The sequence below is a fragment of the Metarhizium brunneum genome, chromosome 1 (genome assembly GCF_013426205.1).
Source record: "Metarhizium brunneum chromosome 1, complete sequence".
Taxonomy (NCBI): Eukaryota; Fungi; Ascomycota; class Sordariomycetes; order Hypocreales; family Clavicipitaceae; genus Metarhizium; species Metarhizium brunneum.
The window spans coordinates 3,824,197-3,846,138 of record NC_089422.1 but is presented as its reverse complement, the minus strand read 5'-3'; the positions used below and the strand labels follow the sequence as shown (position 1 = coordinate 3,846,138).

Sequence of the window (21,942 nt, the reverse complement as noted above, 5' to 3'; positions counted from 1 at the left end):
GTTGTATATAATCAACACGTCAGTACAGCCGCAATACAATAGTACTATTATCATACACGGACCTGTTTCATGGGTTTTTAGCTCCCAACCACCTTTGCTACCGTTCTTGGCCTCTCGTCCACGTGGGCCGATGCATCGTCCGTGGTCTGCCTAAGTGGGCAGAAGTAAACCTTAAAAAACATGCACCGGCATCCATTGCGCGGGCGAACCAACGGCCAGGAATTCTAAAATCTCTTCGATTGGCTGTTTAGTCGTATGCTCTCTACGTGGTTTGGTTCGAGACATTGTATTCTCAAACGTCTTCTCCAAACAAGGACCATGGCAGCGTACACGAACGAATCATGTGTGGCCGAGATGGGACCTTGGTGAATAGGGTAGCCCACGCGCAACCGCGGCTGCGAATTGCCTGGAGACCGTCAACGACGACAAGTAGTACATACATCTTGTCACGGCATGGCTGTGAGCCGCAACGGTAAATTGTAATCCTGCCATTGGCATCTGAAAAGTTTTTCGTCGCCATAGGGCTTGTAGCTGAAGGGCAAAGGAGATGAGGAGCGCGGCTTGACCACCAAGTGGCCTTGCTCTTGGGCAAGAAAAAAAAAGCCCACGATGAATAGCTAATGTATGTAGTATAAAACTATTTGGCCGTGCTGAATGGCAATTGACGCGGGCAAATACCTATTGCTGCACTTGCCAATGATGCGACAATACCAGTGAACTCGGTCCGTTGACACTCTGCAAACACGTTCTGCATCGCTCGTTGAATGCCCATCAACACCATTTCTCCGGCTGGGTTCCCTCTAGAAACACATCATCGAGTATTCCCCTGCATCGCTGGACGAACTCGACCAATACGCAAGATTCGACGTCGCACCTCGCTAGAGTGCCGTGTGTGACTGCCAACTGACGACAGTTGGGCGTGTAAACCGCAAGTTTGCTACCCCTTGATGATTCCAACCGTACAACCGTGTCCTGCATTGTCCTAGTCTGACCGAAAGTAGAGAGTATCTGCCGAGCATGCCAACGGCCTGAAAGAACTTTTCAAAAATGCGCCCCACGATCCCGGTAGCCTACCTTCTTCCGTTCCTCTGCGTCACGCTCTTCGTCACGCAGCTCGGCCTGTCGCTGAGCGACCTGCCCAGCCTGAAGCTGATGCAGGACATCGCGTGTAAGAAGCACTTCGGCCTCGTGACGCAGGAGCTATTGCCCGAGGAGAAGTGTAGGGATGCCGCGGTGCAGAGGATCTTGAACCGGATCAACATTGGCATCTCAGTCTCTGTAACCATTGGAAGTATGTATCTCTCCCTCCCAGGGATTCACCTCCACGTGTGGTTGAAATAGTACTGGTCTCGCTAATAGGTTTTGCTTCAGGCGCGCTGGTTGCGTTTCCGCTCGGAATCCTCGCCGATCGAGTCGGGCGCGTGCCTGTCCTCGCGGCAAGCCTCCTCAGCCTCTTCCTCTCCCAGGGGTACGCAATGCTCGTCTGCTGGAGGTGGGAGGCGATGCCGCTCGAAGCCATGTGGGCTATGGGCGTCTTCTTCCTCCTCGGCGGAGGGCAGAGAATGGCCGAAGCAATCGTCTTCACCATGGTTGCCGACGTGGCTCCCAGGTCGCAGAGGTAAGAAAGCTGCGCAGCATCGTGTTCCGCATTCACCGGCTGACTTGGGGCAGGGCTTCGTGGTTTCAATGGGTGGTTGGAGCGGTTCTTGCCGCCGAGCTCGCTGGGCCGTTCCTGTCCGCGCGTCTGATCGAATCGTCTATATGGCTTCTGCTGTACGTTTCTCTCGCTCTCGTTGCCGTCGGCGGTATTCTCCTCGCCCTATTGAGTCCCGAGACTCTTTGTCGCAAGACAGACGGCGTCAAAGAGGATCTTGACGGTGGCTCGCCGGTAACCACCAAACGAACCATTTTCGCGATATTCAGCCGTCCAGCAGTCTTCCTGGTCCCTGGTGCGGTGCTCTCGTTGCCAATGGCAGCAACCCTATCTGGAATACTATTCCGGTTTATGCCGGTACAGTTCCATTGGCAACTGTCTAAATCAGCTCTCCTAGTCTCCCTCCGCAGCATGATCACCCTGGTTACTCTCCTCCTTCTCCTCCCCGGAGCTGCGTATATTTGCAACAAGAAAACAACATATTCTCACCGATATCGCGACGGCATCTTTTTGAGAGCAAGTGCATTGTGCTTTTTGGCAGGCTCGGCATTTTTCGTCTTGGTCCTCAGCCAAGGATTCATTATTGCTGGCGTTGTGCTTTCTGCGCTTGGCTCTGGTATCCCGACACTCTGTAGATCCATGATGGTTTCGGCCCTTGGCGAGAAGAGTACTGGACTGCTTTTCGGCATACTTGCTCTCGGGGAAATCATTGGCTTTTTGTGTTGTACTGTAGCCATGGGTGCGTTATTCGACGTGGCATTGACATCGTGGATCGGGTACCCGTTCGTTCTGGGAGTGGTCCTTGCAGGTGCCATCTTTATTACATCGTGGATGGCTGGCACATCAAAGGAGAAAGCCACGCCCGAGAAAGCTGATGTGGTTTTGGAGCCTCTGAAAAACTAGACAGAACCTGACTTAAGGTGTTGTAAGTTGAACTATACATGCATATGGGTGGTCATTGACGAACTCTCGGCGAATATGCGGGCATACATTGGCTTTGATTGATTCAGAAAGTTCATCTCATGAGCCATGATCAATGACGAGGGAAAGTCATTTAGCAAAAACTGTATTAGTAAACTATCGGACCAATCATGGTCTCTGTAGGGTATCAATTCCACCACCGTCATGCCACCTCGCCTGGCAAAAGCCAAGCTCACATTCCTCATTCCTTCTTTTGCTCGGCCTCGGCCCGCTTCTCGAGATCGTGCTCCACGCCTCGCTGTTGAGCCTTGCCGTCAGCTCGCATCTGGTCGTAATGAGCCTGCCCCTCCTTGTCACCAGTGATGTTAGAAATGGCGCCTCCGACGGTACCCTGAGCACGAGCGGCCATGCCAGAGCCCAAGTCGTTGAGCTGGCCTTTGGCCTCCTGTTGTTGACCCTCGAGGTTCTGTTCACGACCGGCGGACTTCAAATTCTGGACGACGTCGTTAGTCGTCACGCAAGCTCAACAACACATGTGGCCACCCTATCTGCGTCAACTTACCTCGCTGCCAACCAAGCCACCAACAGCCTCCTTGGCCGAGCCAACGGTCTGATTCCAGTTGCCTGCGGCACGATCAGGGTGGTCCTTGCTGACGCCTCCGTCACTGGACACAGTGGCTCCAGGGACCTTGACAGATGCCTGTGAAGCTTCATGCTCAACTTTGGCGTCATCTTTCTTGGCGTCGCCCTTGGCCTGGTCGCCTGTGTTTCCAGTCAGGCTTCCAAGAGCACTCTGGACAGCTCCGGTAGCAGAGTCCACGTAGGACTGGAGGGTGGAAGGTGCCTTGTCAGACATGTTGATGATAGTGAGTTGACAAGAGTTGATGAAGACGAGGTAAGACACAAGTTGAAGGATTCAAGATCTTTTGGGCAAAGAAGCAGTGAAGAGTAAAAGCTTTGTGGATGGAGTAAAATGAAAACAGATCTGAATTCACGATGCGGTTGGAGCTGGTTCTTATAGACACGACCGGTAACAAGCTAGGTTTGTGAAAGCAAGCGCAATCCCACTTTCGAGCAGTAGCAAACAGGCTCCACCAAGGAAGGCCCCATTAGACCGATGAAATGCCCCTTCTGGTTATGTAGAACCGAATAGAACAGAACCAATGGTGTAGCTGCCTGTGATGTCATTGTCTCCTCGCAGGGTGCACGAAAAACCGTCGTTCGGCAGGAGAAGTGAACCAAGTGACCTAGAAGTGAGTTGGTGGGTTGGTGGGTTGGTGGGGCACCTTCAGAGTGACGTCACCACTTTCCCAGCGCACTTTCCCAGCGTCGCGAGCTGGTGGATTCAATTTGCTCTGTGCAATTTTGACCGTGACGCGTCGGGAGCTGTTGCCGAGAATTCAGGGAAACTGCAACTTTTGGCATGTGTGCCGCAATATCCATCTCAACTGGTCGTATCTTGGGCCCGGAGAGATCGGCCCACGTGGCTGGTGATCTACCAGAAGCCATGTGCCATTGACCTCTAGATGTCCGTTTAGGATATCTGACTGAGCATGAACATTACCAGGCGTCACCGGGTGTCGAGAAACCAGCTTGCCGTCCATCAAACCTTTGTCCCAATGGGGTCTTCGGCTTTCTTTATTCGAGTGTCGCTCTCCAGACACCGGCGATGGGTGCTTGCTTGCAGCAGTCTCATACACCTATACCCAAATTTTTAGATGGACAGAAATCAAGCTTCTCGTGGTTTTTTTTTTGGGTGGCTGTGACAATGCGATGGCGATAAAGCCCGACACCATTATATTGCGACTCCTTGGCTCTGTTCAGCCCTCAAGAATTGGTAATCCAAGTGGTAATTTTTATTATTCCCCCCCTTTTCGATTACTCCAGCACCCTATGGACCTGCCCCAGTCTATACACCATGCACCGAAATCTTCTTTGACCCAAGGGCCGATAACCAACGAAGAAGCCACAGCCTGTAGAATACCCGCAACATGAAGGTGAGTACGCGAAATTAGCCGAGCTGGACATAGTTGCCTAAACATTCCACCGTCGAGGTTAGAAGATGCGCAAAAAGAAGGAGGATCATGTTACAGCTTAGCTTACCAGGGAACTGTCCCTCCTTTCCATTAAGACGCCCCGTCCACCACTCATTCTCATTCTGTGTCCTGGACATAATCTCAATAACATCACCAGCTCGGAAACTCAAATCCCCCTCCGCTTGAGCCGAATAATCGTACATGGCTGTCACGGTCTCTGCCGCAGGTGCAGCTGTTAAGCGCTTTGGCTTGGGTTTAGGTGGTGGAGGCTTTGCCTTGGCCGCCGCGATCGTTGACAAGGCAGTCTTGTTTCCGGGGGAATATGGCGGAGGTGCGGCTTCGGAATCGCTGGCAGGTCGGCCGGAGGCACTAATCTTGGGGCTGGTACCACCGCTTGAGGTGGAAGGCCCAGCTGTCAGCAGACCTGGTTGCTTGCCGCCTTCGAGAGCTGGGCGGGCTCCGTATCTAATGGGCCGGGGACGTCCAGTGGTTTTGAATCGGCAGATTGACAAGGCCTCGGCTTGTTCTTGGATGTCTCCACGCTTTTCCTCAAACGCCTCCTCGATTTCGCGGGTCAGGTCAAAGTAGCCAATATCACAGCGCTGCATTCGCTCATGAAGTGTGTAGAATATGTTGAGCTGCATGTAGTAGAAGGATTGGAACAGTGGCTGAATGAACTCTTGTTCCAGGGTGAAGAGCTTTGGCAATTCATCCTTGAGAAGGTCATTGAAGTATTCGTAGTCTTGCGTCGCTTGCTCGCAATCGCCTTCTGCTTTCCACAAGGCCTTCTCATCCTTTGGGCTGCGCTCCTTCTTGTCCTGCAACTTCTTGAGGGCGGCGCGATGCCGGTCGTAGTCCAGTTTCTTGTGTTCTCGCTTCACCGCTGTCTTTCGAATGACTTTGATGACGTCTAGCAGTTCGGTAGCTGGTCGGATGACCCTAGTCTCAATCATTTCCAGTTCCGGAGCAAGTGTCTCCTGCAACTCTTTGACAATGGCCTCGTACTCCTCGCAAGCGCGGATTCCTTCTGGATTTCCCTCGGGTTTGATGCTGTCGGGGTCTGACATGCGGCCGGAAATGGGCTTGTAGATTTCCGTCATGGCTTTGCTGAATTCGATCTGGTGGTTTAGCATGCCGTTGATGGCTTCGAAGTATTTTTTTGACTCATCGTGGAGCTTCTTGGTCTCCGTCTCGAGCTCTTGGAAACGGCGTTCGGCGTCGATGTAGACGGCATCTTTGGTGTGTTCGCCAATATTGAACTTGTGTTTGAATTGTTGAGGCGCCTGTACATTGAGAGATACCCGTCAGCAAAAAAACAGCCCATGACGGCGTGGGTGATGGACTTTGGCCTCCTCGGGCTGACATGATGATGTTCTTGGCTGGAGGGGCCGAGATGGAGATGGATGAGGGGCAGCATTGCTGACGAGACCTCTCAGCAGAAACGTACCCGAGTAAGGCTCTTGGAAAAGCCCTTGAAACTCATGATGGAACAATGCGAACCCTATGCTCGATACGGGGATGGTAAACCACGACAAGAAGTCGCAGGCGCGCTCTATGGCGGGAGCCGGGAAGACGACGGGCGCGTTGGCTTTGAAGAGGAATTAAAGAACATTGACGTCTGTCGGCGCAGCCAGGCCAGAGCAGGGCAGGACCATGACTTGGTGACGACTTTGCGGTGGCTGTGCCGGTGGTTGTGGCGCAGGGAGCTGCCAGTCAGCTGCACTTGGCTGCTTGCGTTGTGCGTGCGGAGAAACACTCCGTGTTGGAACGCGGAAGGAGTCTGGCGGGGAGGCATCAGCAGCCAGGCGATCATCCATCCATCAATGTCGCTTCAGTTACAGATGTCCCCTGCAGCTCTAGCTCAGCAGCGGTCAACCGTCCAACACACTGATGCTGACCAGAGATCCAAATGTCATGTTGCGCCCGAGGTGCATCAACATGCCCGCCCTGCCGCTAGGTGTCGGTCTCCAAGCCCCTCCGGCCGGTTCTGTGTCCCTCTAACACGGAGCACCTGGGACTCGCAGAGTGTGCGTGGGGAGTGTAGCCGTCCCAAGATTCAATTTATCTTGCCGGAACCCGAGTTTGCTCCCGGATGTACAGACTACAGAGTAGAAGCCGCGGGTTTTGTGCTCGTCGGTCATCACCATGTTGGCTTGACCTTCACAGTGCGCATACTGAGTGACTTCAATCATGTGTCTCGCGTGTCTCGCTCGACGGCCAGTCCATCGTTGCACCGCCTTTTGCCTCTTCCCAAATATTTGCTTCTGATGCACCATGCATAGTTTTATCGTTGCTGCACATGGATCGCCGACGTCACAGTCTTTCCCCTCATAATACTACCGAGTCCTTGGTGCTGTATCCCCATTATTTTTCGCCATTCATCTCTGCACTCTTTGGTCAAGCCGTCGACGCCATGGGGCGGCTTTTTGCACATTTTTGCAGGTGGCCGCCCTGCCCCCGGTCAATTTTGACCAATCAGAGCCCCCCTGAGGATGCTTATCACCGAGTACCCGAGCCGAAGCTCTGCCATGACAAATTTCTGGATGGAGATTTGGACGGGCTGCACCTGAAATACTCTCGCCTCTCCTCTCCGCTCGTCGGGCTTTGGCTTCCTGTCTCGCCCATGCCACTGCACACAACACATTCATCGCAATCATGTCCAGTATAGCATCTTGCGCGCTACGGTCGGCGAGCCGCAAGGCTACAGCTACCGCCCCGTTGCGAGCTCTGCCTCGTGCTGCCCTGGTGGCCGCGAGAACGACGCCTGCCAGACGGGGATATGTGACCGAGTCCAAGCAGGACCAGGCCCGCGTCGAAACCGCCATCAAGCTGGATAAAAAGGACTTCGTCGACATTCCCCCTCCGCCCATGGGCGCTCCTGCGGATGCCAAGGTCAGCCCTATGGCTGGTATGTGCGCCCCTGATGTGGCCTCGTTCGCCATCTCCTAGGCGCGCAATTTGATAGACTAACAATTTTTTGCCTTGCAGAGGTTCTAAAGCAAGCTGCTGTCATGGAAGAAGGACAACGACCAATCTACTTGGATATGCAGGCAACCACGCCAGTTGATCCCCGCGTCCTCGACGCCATGATTCCCTTCTATGTCGGCGTCTACGGGAATCCCCATTCCCGGACGCACGCCTACGGCTGGGAGAGTGAGAAGGCTGTTGAGGCTGCTCGTGAGCACATCGCTTCGCTCATCGGCGCTGACCCCAAGGAAATTATTTTCACTTCGGGCGCCACCGAGAGTAATAACATGAGCATCAAGGGCGTTGCCAGATTCTTTGGTCGCTCTGGCAAAAAGAATCATATCATCACAACACAGACAGAGCACAAGTGCGTCCTGGATAGTTGCAGGCACTTGCAGGACGAGGGCTTTGAAATCACTTACCTGCCCGTCCAGAACAACGGACTGATCAAAATGGACGACCTCGAGGCCGCTATGAAGCCCGAAACCGCCCTTGTCAGTATCATGGCTGTCAACAACGAGATTGGCGTTATCCAGCCCATAGAAGAGATTGGCAAGCTCTGCCGTTCCAAGAAGGTCTTTTTCCACACTGATGCCGCCCAGGCCGTGGGAAAGATTCCTCTAGACGTCAATGCTATGAACATTGACCTGATGTCGATTTCGTCACATAAAATTTACGGGCCCAAGGGCATTGGAGCTTGCTACGTCCGAAGAAGGCCAAGGGTCAGATTGGACCCTCTCATCACTGGTGGTGGCCAGGAGCGTGGTCTCCGAAGCGGCACCCTCGCACCGCCACTGGTTGTCGGCTTTGGCGAGGCTTGCCGCATCGCCAAAGAAGAGATGGCGGTAAGTTTTTTTTTTATACAACTTTCCTTTCCTACCTTGCCCTCCTCTCCCTATGCGCTTTATATGATGATCTGCTCTACATGCATGGCTTTCTGAATGGCCCGTGACAAGGCCGTTTGTGTTGAGTGAAGCACCCTGTCTGATTTGCGTTTTCTCTTTTTTTTCGTACTCTCAAAATCATACCGATCCACACGCTCAAGACGGATGAGCAAGTAAAGCTGATGCTTTTTATAGTATGATTCGAAACGAATCAAGACTTTATCCGACCGACTTCTCCATGGTCTGCTTTCCTTGGAACACACCCAACAGAACGGCGACGAAAATGCCTTTTACCCTGGCTGTGTCAACGTCTCCTTTGCCTATGTCGAGGGCGAGTCTCTCCTCATGGCTCTGAAGGACATTGCCCTGTCTTCAGGCAGTGCGTGCACTTCGGCGTCCCTCGAACCTAGCTACGTCCTCCGAGCCCTTGGCAACAGCGACGAAAGTGCGCATAGCAGCATTCGATTTGGTATTGGTCGCTTCACGACCGAGGCAGAAATTGACTATGTTCTCAAGGCTGTTCAAGAGCGAGTCAGCTTTTTGCGAGAGTTGAGTCCCCTTTGGGAGTTGGTACAGGAGGGTATCGATCTCAATACCATCCAGTGGAGCCAGCATTAAAGGCAGGGTTTACGCTGGTGGATTATCGTTGGGCGGTCAAAGTGGTCAAAGTGTGTACGAGATGATTAAAAGCGGGATTATTTGGAGTTGAGCAGGATGACTCTCGGCAGTGATGCCTTGTAACAGCATTGTATAACACGATACCTCTTTTTGCGAAATTATGGGATACGGTACATGGGATATTCTTATCACAGATGGCAAATTGTCTGTCGTTTATGTCGGAGAGGCATGATATAGGAAGCCCTCAAACAATATTGCGAGTCGATGCATACTGGATCTGATAGCGTGTTGCAGTCCGTGATGTTGCAGTGTCCTCTGCAGTCTTGTATCCCTCTGCCGGTGGCAAGAGTGCATGTTTCTCCCGGTATGGCTGACGAGACGCCCTGGGCGATAACTAGGACCTTCACCATGTTGCCTACCAATTTCGCCGTTTCCCGATGGCACGACGTCGTCAGACGCCTCGGGGACGGGGTACAAAGCCATGGAAGTAGGATTGGGGCCTGGCAGAGCTATAATGTCGTTTACTTTACGTGAGATATTTGGCGTGGGATGGTGTTTGACGCCGGTGGAAGCCGTTGGGAGAGAAGGGGAAAGACAGGTCGACATGTTGCTTATAAGCCCGCTTTGGGAGCATGCTAAGAACAGGACCTCGTACACTGGGATACATACAAGCAGTGCGGTAAACCCACGAGGGGTCTGGACTCTGGTGTAGTCCTTTTTCCCTCACCGGCTTCGCGGGGTGAAGACGAGCGGCAGCGGAGGCGACATCAGCGTAAACGTGTCCTGCTTCCCCTCTAGAAAGGCCTCCTTTGTGTGGCCGGGCGCGATGCCAACATCGTACCGCCAGAAAAGTTCGGCTACCACGCGGCGAATCTCCATGAGCGCCAGTCTTTTGCCAACACACGCACTCGTGCCTTTTTTTCGCTTTGTGTTAGCCGATGGGAGTGAATCTAGCCTTTGAAGAGGGGGATCGAGCCGTACCTATGTTAAATGGTATAAATACAGACTTGTCGAGGATCAAGTCTGGCCGCGTGGTCCAGCGCTCGGGGATAAAGTCGTTTGGCTGTACAAAGCAGCGGGCATCTGTGAGTCGGGTCAGAGCGAACACGGCTCGGGGCACAAAGGGGGGACGAGGAACCTCTGAAGACGGTGTAGGAGGGAACCTGAACAATGGTGTTTCCAGGAATATGTCTCTCGCCGATAGTCAACCCCTCTGGAGGCGTCACGCGCTGCGTCCCCGAAGGAACTGCGGGATGCAGGCGCATTGTCTCGTGGATGACGGCATCTAGTAAGGGGATCTTTAGTAGATTGTCATGTGCCAAACCGGGCAGCATGTCGAGCTCTCTCTGGAGTGCGTGGGCGAGATGTGCATCGTGGGCCAGGTGGAAAAAGACGTGTGTAATGGTGGTAGAGACGGATTCACTGCCCGCAATGACGATGAGCTGCGCATCGCCGTGCAAGTCCCACCGTTCCTGCTGCGTCTTGCTGCCCCGGTTGAAGTCGGCCAGAAGAAATGAGAATATGTCGGGCCAGTCTGGTGTATTCTGGTCTTGATGTCAAAACACGCTGTTGCTCCTGACCCCGGGCCTGCTGCGTGAGTGTCTCGGCCAACGTACCTTGATCCTCTCGTCGATCTGGTTCTGAATCCAACGCCAAAACTTGAGGTAGTTGCTGTTCAAGACGGGAGTTCGCTTCAGAAAGGGCATTAGCCAGGGCAGATGGCTGAAGAAGGCAATGCTGTACATGTCCCCGCGCATAGTCTTGAAGATGTATGATTCCCGGCCGTGACGTAGCATGTGGGAGGTCTTGTTAAATGCCAGATCCTCCATTACGTCAAAGGCGAAGAAGCTGAACCACGTGGTCATGTTAATTGGTTGCTCTTGGTGTCTGTCGACGACTTGGAGTAGCTCGGTGATTGCCTTTGTGATGCGAAAGTCGTAGCCGTGAAGAGCTGTTGGGTTATGAGACGGCGCATAGAATTGTCAGAATTAACCAGTGTTTATGGCTATTGGGTCTCACTTGACACGTACCTTTCGTTGTAAAGGCCAGATCCCACGTCTTGCGCCTGCGGGCATGCTCCCGCTTGTCGCGTACCATGAAGACGGGCGTGCGTGGTTCAAGCAGAGTGTACCATGGGCCTTTGGTAGTTGGTGACTTGCTCCCGTATATGGCCTCGACTGCCTTGGGATCGGCAATGGAGAGCTCAGACGGACCTTTGGGTGTAAAGATGGTGTAAGTCGAGGGTGCCAGACCAAGCTTCATTTTCCCCCTCTTGTTTGCGGCTTACCCAGGCGTACATAGTCACCGTACTGCAGATGTAGCTTTTGAACCTCTTTGAAGAGCTGAAACTTGCTCACCGATCGAGCGGTGATGTAAAAATTTGTGAGCGAGGCGAGGACCGGACCGGGATACTTGCAGAGGCGATGGAGATATGCGCGGTACATCATCATGCTGGCGTATAGTCCTGCGACGTAGTATCCCAGACAAGTCATTAGTTCAGATACGGAAAGTCCGAGTAGTTGAACACGAGATGCAAATAAAGCTGTTACAACCAAGAGGGCATGGAAGACGAAGATGGACGGAGAAGCAAGATCCCATTCACCCACACGGAATACCAGGACGTGTGCGGAGACGCCGCATATGCTGGCAAGCAGTCGGGCGTTTGTGAGCTGCATTTTGGACAATGTCTAGATTTTGTTAGTTTACAGAATAGTTGGAGATGTCGCGCCGAAAGGGGCAAGATGAAGGAGATCGTGAGTGACTGTCATGGACGCATGTATGCCGATAAAGGAGGTTCAAGGCGGTGCGGCCAAGGAGATTTGCAGTCTGGATAATATATAATCCTCGGACGGCACGGCACGCAATGCAATGCATCATGCCGTCCAGGGTGAGAGCGATTTGTACGACTGCATGAGAATATTCCAAGGTGGCCCTGTGGTCAACGCCATGGGCACGCGGCATGAAGTAACTCTGCGATACTCGACACAGGAGCCCGAGAAAAAATCATCGTGCTCATTAATCAATGTGTTAGATACTTGATTGGAGCAAAAATACAGCATATCAAGGGCCAGAGTCTTGCATAAGGCAGGCGCGACTTGACATGGAGACAAGTCAAGTTGCTCTTTACCTCGTTTCGTGCCGTGTTTGCAGCCCATATTGGGAAGGGCCCCGCAGTAATACGTGCAAGTTGACATGTGAATGCGTACATTGTCATTAATTAACTTGTTTTTTGTTTCCCTCATCAATTGACATTATTCCATGTTTGAAATGGAAGTCTAGCATTTCGTTCCTGGAGCGGGCATCATCACACGCAAAGCATGGCGCAGCCAGGACGTAGCTATGGATGTATATCTTGTCCTAGTGATACCCCGGTTGCTATACCATGAGTAACTCCATCCAGTTAGTATTATTCCATTGATACTCCGTAGTAACTTGTCGTTGCTCGGTGCCATCCGACTCCATACATCATTCATCACGCCAGGCCCCACGATATCATCATCATCATCGTCCACCGCGAGCGTCATCACTACACATTTGCCCAACATACATCCATCCGTCTGCAAGACGCACAATTGTCCCCAAATGGCTTCCGAGCCACCCCCCGAAAACGACATGGACCCCATACGCCTCACGGGTGCGCAAGAAACGCTTCTAATTACCCTGTATGGGAGATGGCAAGACTTCTACTCGCCCAGGCCGCTCCTCGCTGATCGCTGGTCCGCAGACGTCATGGCACGAATTCTGGACAAGATGGCCGAAACACGCCATCGAATGAGGGGAGTGCTATCGGGACTGCCATTCATCGTCTTGCGCGCCCGTCTCTTGGACGAATGGGCCGCCGACTTCTTGGCCAACAATGAGCGCGCAACCGTCGTCCATCTTGCCTGCGGCCTGGACACGCGCGCCTTGCGCCTGTGCGACAAGTGTGGCGACGGGGTGACATGGATCGATGTCGACTTTCCAGACGTAATCGACCTGCGGCGCCGCATCGAGATACCAGAGCCGGCGTCCAAGACCGACGGGTACACGTACGAAATGCTCGCGTCCTCCGTCGTCGAGCCGGAATGGCTGGCCAAGTTGCCGATAGGAAACCCTACGCTCGTCATCTTCGAAGGCCTGACAATGTACTTGTCGCCCGAGGACGGCCAACTCTTGATCAAGCGGCTGATGGACCGCTTCGGCTCCGGCCAGATGATTTTCGACAGCATGCCGAGGTCATCTCGATTTTTACTAAATGCCTTTCTCTGGCTCAAGGGACACTGGAACTTTACCTTTAACTGGGCCATTGACGACCCCAGAAGCCTGCAGGAGTTGCATCCCGGCTTGGAGCTGTTGACCTTGGTTCGTATGTGGGACATGCCTGGCCATGAGCATTTGGCTTGGTGGTTGCGTCTCTCGGCCTTTGTCGCTTCTTGGATTCCGATCCTGAGGAGCCCAATGCAATTGACGAGATTCCAGTTCTAAATAAAATGGTAGTCTACATCTTGGCGAGGCTGGCGCCGGCTTTGTTTAGCACACCAAGAGCTACTTGCTTCTCCGAATTCACATGGAATCGAGATACGCTGCAGTTCACGAGATCAATGGACACGGTTGTGCGTGAGCATTAGAAACTACATCACAACTCCAGTTTCTAAGCTAGCACACGATGCCTTCCGACTTTGCCAGTAAAACAATGTCATTCCATGCGGTCAAGGCACGCCCCTTCACACCCAAATGGCCTGCTTTAGCCTATACCTCTGATACAATCGCTCCGTTACCGTCAACATGCTTGGTCGTGTTTCATACACGTACAGTGTCAACATTGACAACGGACGTGACGGAAGGATGAGTCCTTGATGCTGCTCCTTTGGTTCTGCAAAGCTATACACACGATGAGAATACAGAGCGAATCATATAGCCGTGTAAATAAAGAGACGGCACCTTTCAGATACTGACCTTTGTACAGGACCAGTACATTGCTCGTGCGTTTGCGACGCGAGCTCCTCCAGGTTTTGGGTTGAATTTGTGATTGACGAATGATTTGACGAAGCTCCCATTTTGTCACTGGAGTTTGATCTGGCCATCATACTGCATTGCACCTTTTACCCAGGACGTAGGATGGGGGAGGAGACGATTCATATAGGGGATGAGACACATTGCTCAAATATACAGTTGTTGAATAGCAACATGACGCACAACCTTGTGTTGTAGACCAACACACAGTGCTATAGTAATCATACCGAGCATTAATTGATGCCTCGAGCATCTCGCTTGATGTGTAACCCGGAGTACCACCAGATTGGCTCGGGCCCAACGCCGAGCCCGATTGCCAACCGATGAAGCGTGGGCTGACGGGTTCGATGCATGGGCTTTTTGGATAGCCGATGAAGCCGGCGGAGGAAGAAAGTGACGGCTGAATGTGCCATGCTCAGCTGAAATACCCTTGGCTGAGATGAGCAAGCACGTCGCGACATTCACATTGATGAGACACACACAATCACATCACTCAGCCTCAACCAACATGTCGAAATCCGGAACCACGTCCAACAGCAACTTGACGCCCTGCTGCATATATGATTCATCGGAGCCTGATGTGAAGCAGTAGTCTCTGTCTAGCATGGCATATGCACGAGTCTACATCCATCAAAATACCTTGTGCTTGAGATGGGGCAGTTATACCTGCGCAGGTTAAAAAAAAAAAAGCAATACAGGACTCGCCTGCAAGCTTGGGGCTTGACAAGGACAGGAATTCAATAGAATGACGGCCATTTCCCAAATCCAACAAAGACGGGAAACGGAGGGATATTTCCAGTAAAGATGTGAATGTAGGTGGTGCGTCGCCAGCATATTGTTGGCCTCTCGGCTTTCTGAGGGAGAGGATACCAAAGAGCTTTGAGCATGAGCATGTGCAGGAGCACGAATACGTTTCGCGTGCAGTGATTAGCTGAAAGGCTCACCTTTTGATGTGAATTCCGCATCTGTAATGCAATGCAATGCAATGCAATGCAAGGGGTGTACACGAAATATAAGGAGGCCGCCAGCTACACGACGTCTTGCCCTACCATGTCATCGATTACACACATCAGCAAGAGAATAAACCCTAGCTATGCATAAATTCTTTATTGTATTCACATGGTGTACATACAGGCTATTTACTTACTCCCGTTGAGAAACTTTGCCTGCTAAAGTTTGTCATCTTGGCCGTCTTGAGCTGCGCACCATACATACCTTGTTTCTCGGCATTTCCACAGACCAACGTGGTGAAATTATCTTTCCATTCCCAACCTGCCTTGTAGCAAGGCGCGCTACATCTCTACGCTCCGCCGGATTCAAGAAGACTACACAATCACGGCGCCGACTCTCGGGCCTTGTTTGCCACCACTAGGTATCCGTGGTTCTGAAACCAGTCGTCTATGTCACTATATTTGTCTAGTACACACAAGATATAGGCCCGAGATATTTTCCATCACTGGCTTGAATGCGATTCAGACACTTCAACACAAGTCAAGATGAGAGATGCGAATATGACGATTTACGAGGCATTGAGATGCTACAGCGTATCTAATAATAATTTTGTACCGAGGCTATATAAATAAAACAGATTTTGGCTAGGTACATTCTCCGAGGAGCACAATCCCAGAGAGCGCGAAAAGGGGCCCCCTCTTTACCACGGCAGCTTGGTCTTGGTCGGGCAGGCCTTCTTGGTGGTGGTGACGGTGACGGGAGGCTTCTTGGTGCAGGTAGGCGTAGGCGTGCAGTGCTTGCTGTCGATGGCGGTGACGGTGACGGTAGAAGCAGCCGGGCACGTATCACTGGCCGGGGGAGCAGCACTCGTCACCGGAGGAGCTCCCGTCGTTGCGGGAGGAGCTTCCGTCGTGGCCGGGGGGGCTTCCGTTGTCGCCGGAGGAGCGGCAGACGAAGATGGAGGAGCCTGCGTCGTCGCGGGAGGAGCTTCAGACGTCGCCGGGGGAGCGGCCGACGAAGATGGGGGAGCGGCAGAGGTCGCCGGAGGAGCGGCAGAGGAGCTCGCGGGCGGCGTGGCCGAGTTCTTGCAGTTGGCCGGGCCGACGGCATCCTGAGCGTCCTGGAGGTCCTTGAGGAGACCGGCCACGATGCCCTGGGCAATGCCCTGAGCGGCGGTAGGGACCTTGGACACGACGCTGTCGATCAGGGCCTTGGCGGCGGTGTTGATGTCGCTGGTCTGGGTGAAGGTGACCTCGCACATGCCGGCCTTTTCAATGGTGGGCACGGCAGTCTTGAGATCGGCCAGGAGGGCGTCGCCCTTCTTCTGAAGGTCGCCGGCTGGGGCCTGGAGGCCAAGCGCATCGGCGAGAGTCAGGTCGCTCGAGGGGTCGACCTTGGCCTTGCCGTCCTTGAGCGCCTGGATGAGCGTGTTTGAAGCGGCCAGGACGGGGGCCGGGTCGCCGGAGAAGCCCTTGATGGCGGTGCCCAAGCCGTCGATGCCCTGGCCGGCAGACGTCATGGCCGCTTGGATGGTGGCCAGGTCACGCTGGACGAGGACGCCGGCGTAGGCGCCGGAGGCCAGGGTAGTCAGGGCGAGGAACTTCATTGTGGTGGGCAGTTTGTGATTTGGCTCTTCAGGGGGGAACTCGAGTTGGTCAGGGAGGCAGAAGGATGAGGGTGCTGATACTCTGGGTGTTTCAATTTCGAAAGCTGCAGATCCCAAGGCTGCCTCTTTATACCCGGGAGACTGAACGCCACGGCTTCTCACATGGTTCTCACGGGCGTCTTGTTCAAGCCGCAGCACTCGGGGCTGTGAAGGCACACAGGTCCGAGTCGACTTATTGAAATGGCCCATGGATCGACGACGGCGGGGCGTCAACGTTCAATGTTGGACGTTGATGTTCCTGGCATCATGGACACTTACACGGACTTGGCTGACGTTGGGGCCGAGCTAGACCCCAGACCCCAGATTGTGGCGTCGTCCGTCCGTTTCGTATTGACGGCCAAAACGCCGCCCGGGACATGTGCTCGATCCAATAGAGATCTCGACTCTCGCTTGCCCTGTTGTGGCAGCTCGATCCCCTCGTCAGAGTTGGGCATGTTGGGGAAACCTTGCGCAAGTGGCGCTCAGCTCTCCGGGGAAAGAGGGGACACATGGCACGCACATGCATGTCCTTTGCCAAGTCGAGTTTTGTCGAGTTGAGCAGGTTGTGTGAAGAGTCAATCGCGAGTTGCAACTTACAACCACCTCGGCACACATGCGCACACATGATAGTGGAGGCAAGTTTTGTACGAGAAGAACAAGTTGGCACCAGCTGAGAAGGTGTTCGAATCGAGGTCTTGTTGCGAAACTATCCTCCCCGAGCCATTGTTTGCATGCATGCATGCTAGTCTTGTTAGTTGCCCGGGTTGTGTTGTCATCTCCTGGGTTATGTTGCAACTTGTCTTGGTTGGCCGACGGATGTGCCCTTGAGGCTTGGATCAACCATGAACCATGGATGTCTTTCTCATTTAACAAGAAGGAGTGATGAGTGCCAACTAGTCTCGGTGCGAGCATCCGGCGCCGGGTGAGTTGTCGAGCAACACCGAGCGGCGCATCATTACTCTCTTCAACTACACCCGACTTCTGATGATGAATCCTCGTCTCCTCTCTCCTCTCTCACCCCCCTTTTTCGTGACTGACTTGGATGTCCTATTCCGCCTCTGGGACTATCCAACCAGACAGTTTCCACCCCGACCCAATAAATAGCCGTCAGCCCTTTCCCACGAGTTCCACCGCCCCTTGAATGTATTGGTGGAACCTTTTCCCATCCTGGCTGTCCCTGGGCCTGGCACCGGATTTCTCGGGTTACTCGGGGCCTCCCGAGGGACCAATTCCCTTTCAATGCTCCAACTTGCAGTGCCAGGGTGCACGTGGGTGTTCCTGGTTGAAAAAGTGGCTGGCACAAGGGCCACCCGCCTCTTCCCTATCAGCAAGCCATAAACGTCCGCGGAGTAACACCGTAGAAGCAATTTAACGGCATTTTTTCACCGCCTACACACAAGAAGTGATAAAGAAGGTGTTACCACCTTGACAGGGTCGAATCCGTATCGCCGCAATTTGTGGCGTTCCGCTGCCGCAGCTCAAGAGTCTTGTCACAAGACTCTTGTGTACAAATCTACGCATCATGGTTGCGACCGGGCTTTCTGACCGGCGACAAGACATGCAATATGACGGGCGCTTTGATACTCCACAACAAGTCCTTTGGATTTTATTCATTTGTTTCCTTTTTCTCTCCAGCGGCGCTGTCGCTGCTGTGCCCATTCCATCCTTTGCCTTGTTCCCTACAACACTCAGCAGTGGGCGGCAAAAAGCATTTGACCAGATCGGGTACTTGGCCGTCGTGTTCCGTACCATACTATCCACAGTATGGCAGTGAATAACTACCTGTTGGGCAAATGGCGATATTCTGCCACTGACTGTGAGTCAAGCGTTGAGTCTTTAGCAACCATGGCCCGTTGGGCTCGCCGTTGTCGGCAACTCATTTGTTCCCGATCAAGACACCACATAACTCCCTTGGCCCAATACAGCGACATACATATCCGAATGCACTAGTACTCCGGATCAATCCAGCGCGTCACCCGTGTCATGACTGCTCCGATGGAAGTCGTCGTCGTGTGATTTCGTACTCTCTGGCCATCCTCAACCTTGTACCGCTTTGCATTTTGAATCCGTCCTTGTCGTACAGCCTTGTCCTCCGGCCCAGTCGACGCAACAGCAGCCTCCGCCCCTTTGGCGCCGGCACTTGACGATGCGTCACCACGGCCGTGACGCCGAGAGGAGAGAGAGCGATTTAACAATAGACGCCGCGCCACCCGCCGCCGACGACGAAACCCGCGCCCTGGGCGCCTTTGGCCAAGATGTCAAAGTCCACCGGGCCTTTGAAGAGCTGGCGCACGCGAAACGCGGCCTGAAGCAGCGGCACATCCAGATGATCGCCCTCGCCGGCACCATCGGCACGGGACTCTTCCTCGCGACGGGCCGGGCTCTCGCCAACGGAGGGCCGCTAGGCCTGCTCCTGTCGTACGCCATCGTAGGCGTGCTCATGTGCGCCGTCGTCGTGTCCATCGCCGAGCTGAGCGCCCTCGTCCCTCTGTCGGGCGGCGTCGTCCGCCACGCCGAGTGGTTCGTCGACCCGGCCCTGGCCTTTGCCCAAGGCTGGAACAGCACCTATGCGAACGCGATCCTGCTGCCGGCCGAAATGGTCGCGTGCGCCGTCATCATCGACTACTGGACGCACGTCAACCACGCCGTGTGGATTACCCTCCTCGGCGGCCTCTTGATCGCGAGCAACCTGCTGCTCATTGGCGTCTACGGCGAGCTCGAGTTTGTCCTTGCCCTGCTGAAGATCGCCCTCATCGTCGGCGTCAACGTCATGGTTCGTGTGTGGACTGCCGGTTGATATGTTTCCCTTGATGGCTGACTGCTGACGATTTGCCGCCGCAGAGCATCTGCATCACGGCCGGCGCAGGACCGCACGGCGAGCCCATTGGCTTTCGCTTCTGGAGGAGCCCGGGGCCGTTTGTCCAGTACGCCGGCATCCCCGGCTCCTGGGGCCGGTTCGTCGGCTTCTGGCGCGTCCTGGTCAGCGCGGCGTACGCCTTCTCCAACGTCGAGAACATCTCCGTCGCCGGGGCGGAAACGCAGAACCCCCGGCGCAACATCCCCCGCGCGGCCAGGCGCGTCTTCTGGAGAATCATGGTGTTTTACATGCTCACCGTCTTCTGCATCGGGCTCATCGTCTCGTCGGCCGACCCGGCCTTGACGGCGCGCTCCGGCGATGCTGGTGCCTCGCCGTTTGCCATTGCCGCCACCAACGCCGGCATCAAGGCTGTGCCGTCCATTATCAACGCCGTGGTCGTGACGAGTGCCTGGAGTGCCGCCAACTCTGGTAAGTCCCACGGCTGCTCCGTGATATTGCAACGGGTGGAAACGACTTACACACGTCTTTGTAGCCATGCTCGTGGGGACGCGAACCCTCTATGGCCTTGCTCTCGAGGGACATGCGCCCAGCTTCTTCAAGCGTACCAACCGCTTCGGCACTCCGTGGCTTTCTGTGGCCGCGGTGGGATCGCTCATGGTGCTGGGCTATCTGACGCTCTCGTCCGCGGCGTCAGTCGTCTTTGGTTGGATGCAGGCCCTTGTCTCGGCGGCCTCGTTTGTGCACTGGATCAACATTGAGATTGTATACCTCCGCTTCTACTACGGCTGCAAAGCGCAGGGCATCAGTCGAGACGAGCTTCCCTGGAAAGGCCCTCTCCAGCCGTATGCGGCATGGACTGCCCTGGTGTCGTTTACCATTCTCCTGATCACCGGCGGATTCTTCGTCTTCATCGACGGTCATTGGAGCGCTCAGGGCTTCGTATCATCCTACTTTAACATCCCTCTCATTCTCATTCTCTACTTTGGATACAAGTACTGGCGCAAGACAACGCTGGTGTCGCTGCACGACATGCCGATTCGGGGATTCCTGGACGTGGCCAGCCAGAACCCAGAGCCTGTCGAGCCACCCGCCAAGGGATGGGCCAAGCTGAACATTCTGTGGGCGTAATGGTCCCGAGTATGGTAGTTGATCTACATCTGTAGCTCCATGCTTTGTGATTGACGGCATTGTAGGCGTGGCGTCCGTCTTCATCACACGCTCTTGCGAGTGCATAATATACATGGCAAGGTGGCGTGGGACACGTAATATTTTGTGCAAGCGCTCCTAGGTTTCTCTCTATGCAGTATATAGATAGGCACAATCAGCGACGACTTCCAAGTTCCAACTACACATGAAGTCTTGGGGACTGGCGGTCGCACATAGGTAACCATGACTGCTTGGTGAATCGCAGTACGTACATGTACATCAAAAGCTGCAGCGGCAATCGTTCCTAGAGGCTTAGGCTGTGCCCAGGCTGTGCCTCTGTCTGCACTATCAACAAAGATGAAGAGCTGCGGAGCTGCGGCCCGACCAGGATATCGACCTGCCTAAATAGGAAGTCAGAACGGCATGACGTATCCGAGAGCTGAGCTGACAAGGCTGTGGGGCCCGAAATTGCGGACTCGGTGGTTTCCGAGACGGCTGCCTCGTTTTCGCCTTGAGAAAGAATTCACGTAAACTGTGGGAATCGTGCCCGACTGATTAGTGCCAATCATCTCGCCGTGCAACAAAAACGCGAGCTAATCGTGCTGAAGAATGCGCAAACACAGAAAGTGGGCCGGCCAACACCTCCTCGGAGGCTTGGACGTTGAAGATGATCGTCGTGGCATCAATCCGCATTCAGCCCACGCTAAGAGAACTACTAGTTGCGTCGTACCTAACGGGGAGCCCCTAGGGTCTACCAGGCTGCCAGGGCCATCGTGTAATCGAGGAACATTGTTTTCTGGAAGAATCCCAAAAGGCCATCCGTGATCCGATGGGAATTGCAATCAAACACGGGTGCCGGCCAATTGAATAAAAGCAACAGAAGATAAGATTGGCATAACGGGAATTGCCCATCTGCCGCTAGCATCGCCCTCGGTCAATGCCGAACACGACGGCAAGCAGAGTCATCCGCGTTACACAAGTTCCCCATCCCCGAACAGGAAAGACCGAAGATGATCAGCTCGAGGACCTATTGCGAGCCCAGCAACCTACCATGATATCAGCCTTGTGTCCAATCCCCCCCACAGCGAGGCATATCGCCGTCCATAGCTGGGCGCGGCTGGGGTTGGCTCAAGTTCTCAATCATGCCAATTGTACCCGCCGGCTTGTGGTCCGGTCTCAGACAGTCCAGGCCCGGGCCCTCGCCGTAGTATAAGTAAGAAAGACTGGCCGCCTTCCAACTCATTCCCTCCCCCGTACTTGACAATTGTCAGCTTTGGGCAATTTTTAAAAACCAAGGGCAGGCAATCTTG

General features: G+C 54.0%; 8 protein-coding genes across 8 annotated transcripts; 4 read left to right on the top strand and 4 right to left on the bottom strand.

Moving 5' to 3' along the window:
- Positions 1-1,047: 1,047 nt before the first annotated feature.
- On the top strand, positions 1,048-2,557 carry atnC_1 (MFS efflux pump atnC; the record flags this gene model as incomplete). Its single annotated transcript, XM_014693872.1, has 3 exons — positions 1,048-1,291; positions 1,372-1,618; positions 1,672-2,557. 3 exons carry the CDS (start codon positions 1,048-1,050, stop codon positions 2,555-2,557), a joined length of 1,377 nt encoding a protein of 458 aa, XP_014549358.1.
- Positions 2,558-2,816: 259 nt separating this feature from the next.
- On the bottom strand, positions 2,817-3,431 carry G6M90_00g011640 (uncharacterized protein; the record flags this gene model as incomplete). Its single annotated transcript, XM_014693873.1, has 2 exons — positions 2,817-3,068; positions 3,138-3,431. 2 exons carry the CDS (start codon positions 3,429-3,431, stop codon positions 2,817-2,819), a joined length of 546 nt encoding a protein of 181 aa, XP_014549359.1.
- Positions 3,432-4,586: 1,155 nt separating this feature from the next.
- Positions 4,587-6,094, bottom strand: RVS167 (Regulator of cytoskeleton and endocytosis; the record flags this gene model as incomplete). Its single annotated transcript, XM_066129714.1, has 3 exons — positions 4,587-4,609; positions 4,679-5,894; positions 6,059-6,094. The coding sequence occupies 3 exons, from the start codon at positions 6,092-6,094 to the stop codon at positions 4,587-4,589; spliced, it is 1,275 nt and encodes a 424-aa protein (XP_065985584.1).
- Positions 6,095-7,266: 1,172 nt separating this feature from the next.
- Positions 7,267-9,080, top strand: SUFS (Cysteine desulfurase; the record flags this gene model as incomplete). Its single annotated transcript, XM_014693875.1, has 3 exons — positions 7,267-7,519; positions 7,600-8,423; positions 8,658-9,080. The coding sequence occupies 3 exons, from the start codon at positions 7,267-7,269 to the stop codon at positions 9,078-9,080; spliced, it is 1,500 nt and encodes a 499-aa protein (XP_014549361.1).
- A 723-nt stretch (positions 9,081-9,803) lies between these two features.
- Positions 9,804-11,755, bottom strand: G6M90_00g011610 (uncharacterized protein; the record flags this gene model as incomplete). The annotated part of the gene is made up of 6 exons (XM_014693876.1): positions 9,804-9,994; positions 10,062-10,163; positions 10,219-10,624; positions 10,697-11,031; positions 11,111-11,293; positions 11,368-11,755. 6 exons carry the CDS (start codon positions 11,753-11,755, stop codon positions 9,804-9,806), a joined length of 1,605 nt encoding a protein of 534 aa, XP_014549362.1.
- Positions 11,756-12,662: 907 nt separating this feature from the next.
- tcmP (Tetracenomycin polyketide synthesis O-methyltransferase TcmP) lies at positions 12,663-13,544 on the top strand (the record flags this gene model as incomplete). The annotated part of the gene is made up of 1 exon (XM_014693877.1): positions 12,663-13,544. One exon carries the CDS (start codon positions 12,663-12,665, stop codon positions 13,542-13,544), a length of 882 nt encoding a protein of 293 aa, XP_014549363.1.
- Positions 13,545-15,723: 2,179 nt separating this feature from the next.
- G6M90_00g011590 (uncharacterized protein) lies at positions 15,724-17,123 on the bottom strand (the record flags this gene model as incomplete). The annotated part of the gene is made up of 2 exons (XM_014693878.2): positions 15,724-16,783; positions 16,948-17,123. 2 exons carry the CDS (start codon positions 17,121-17,123, stop codon positions 15,724-15,726), a joined length of 1,236 nt encoding a protein of 411 aa, XP_014549364.2.
- A 1,691-nt stretch (positions 17,124-18,814) lies between these two features.
- On the top strand, positions 18,815-20,614 carry DIP5_1 (Dicarboxylic amino acid permease; the record flags this gene model as incomplete). Its single annotated transcript, XM_014693879.1, has 3 exons — positions 18,815-19,441; positions 19,510-19,954; positions 20,019-20,614. The coding sequence occupies 3 exons, from the start codon at positions 18,815-18,817 to the stop codon at positions 20,612-20,614; spliced, it is 1,668 nt and encodes a 555-aa protein (XP_014549365.1).
- Between the last annotated feature and the right edge of the window lie 1,328 nt (positions 20,615-21,942).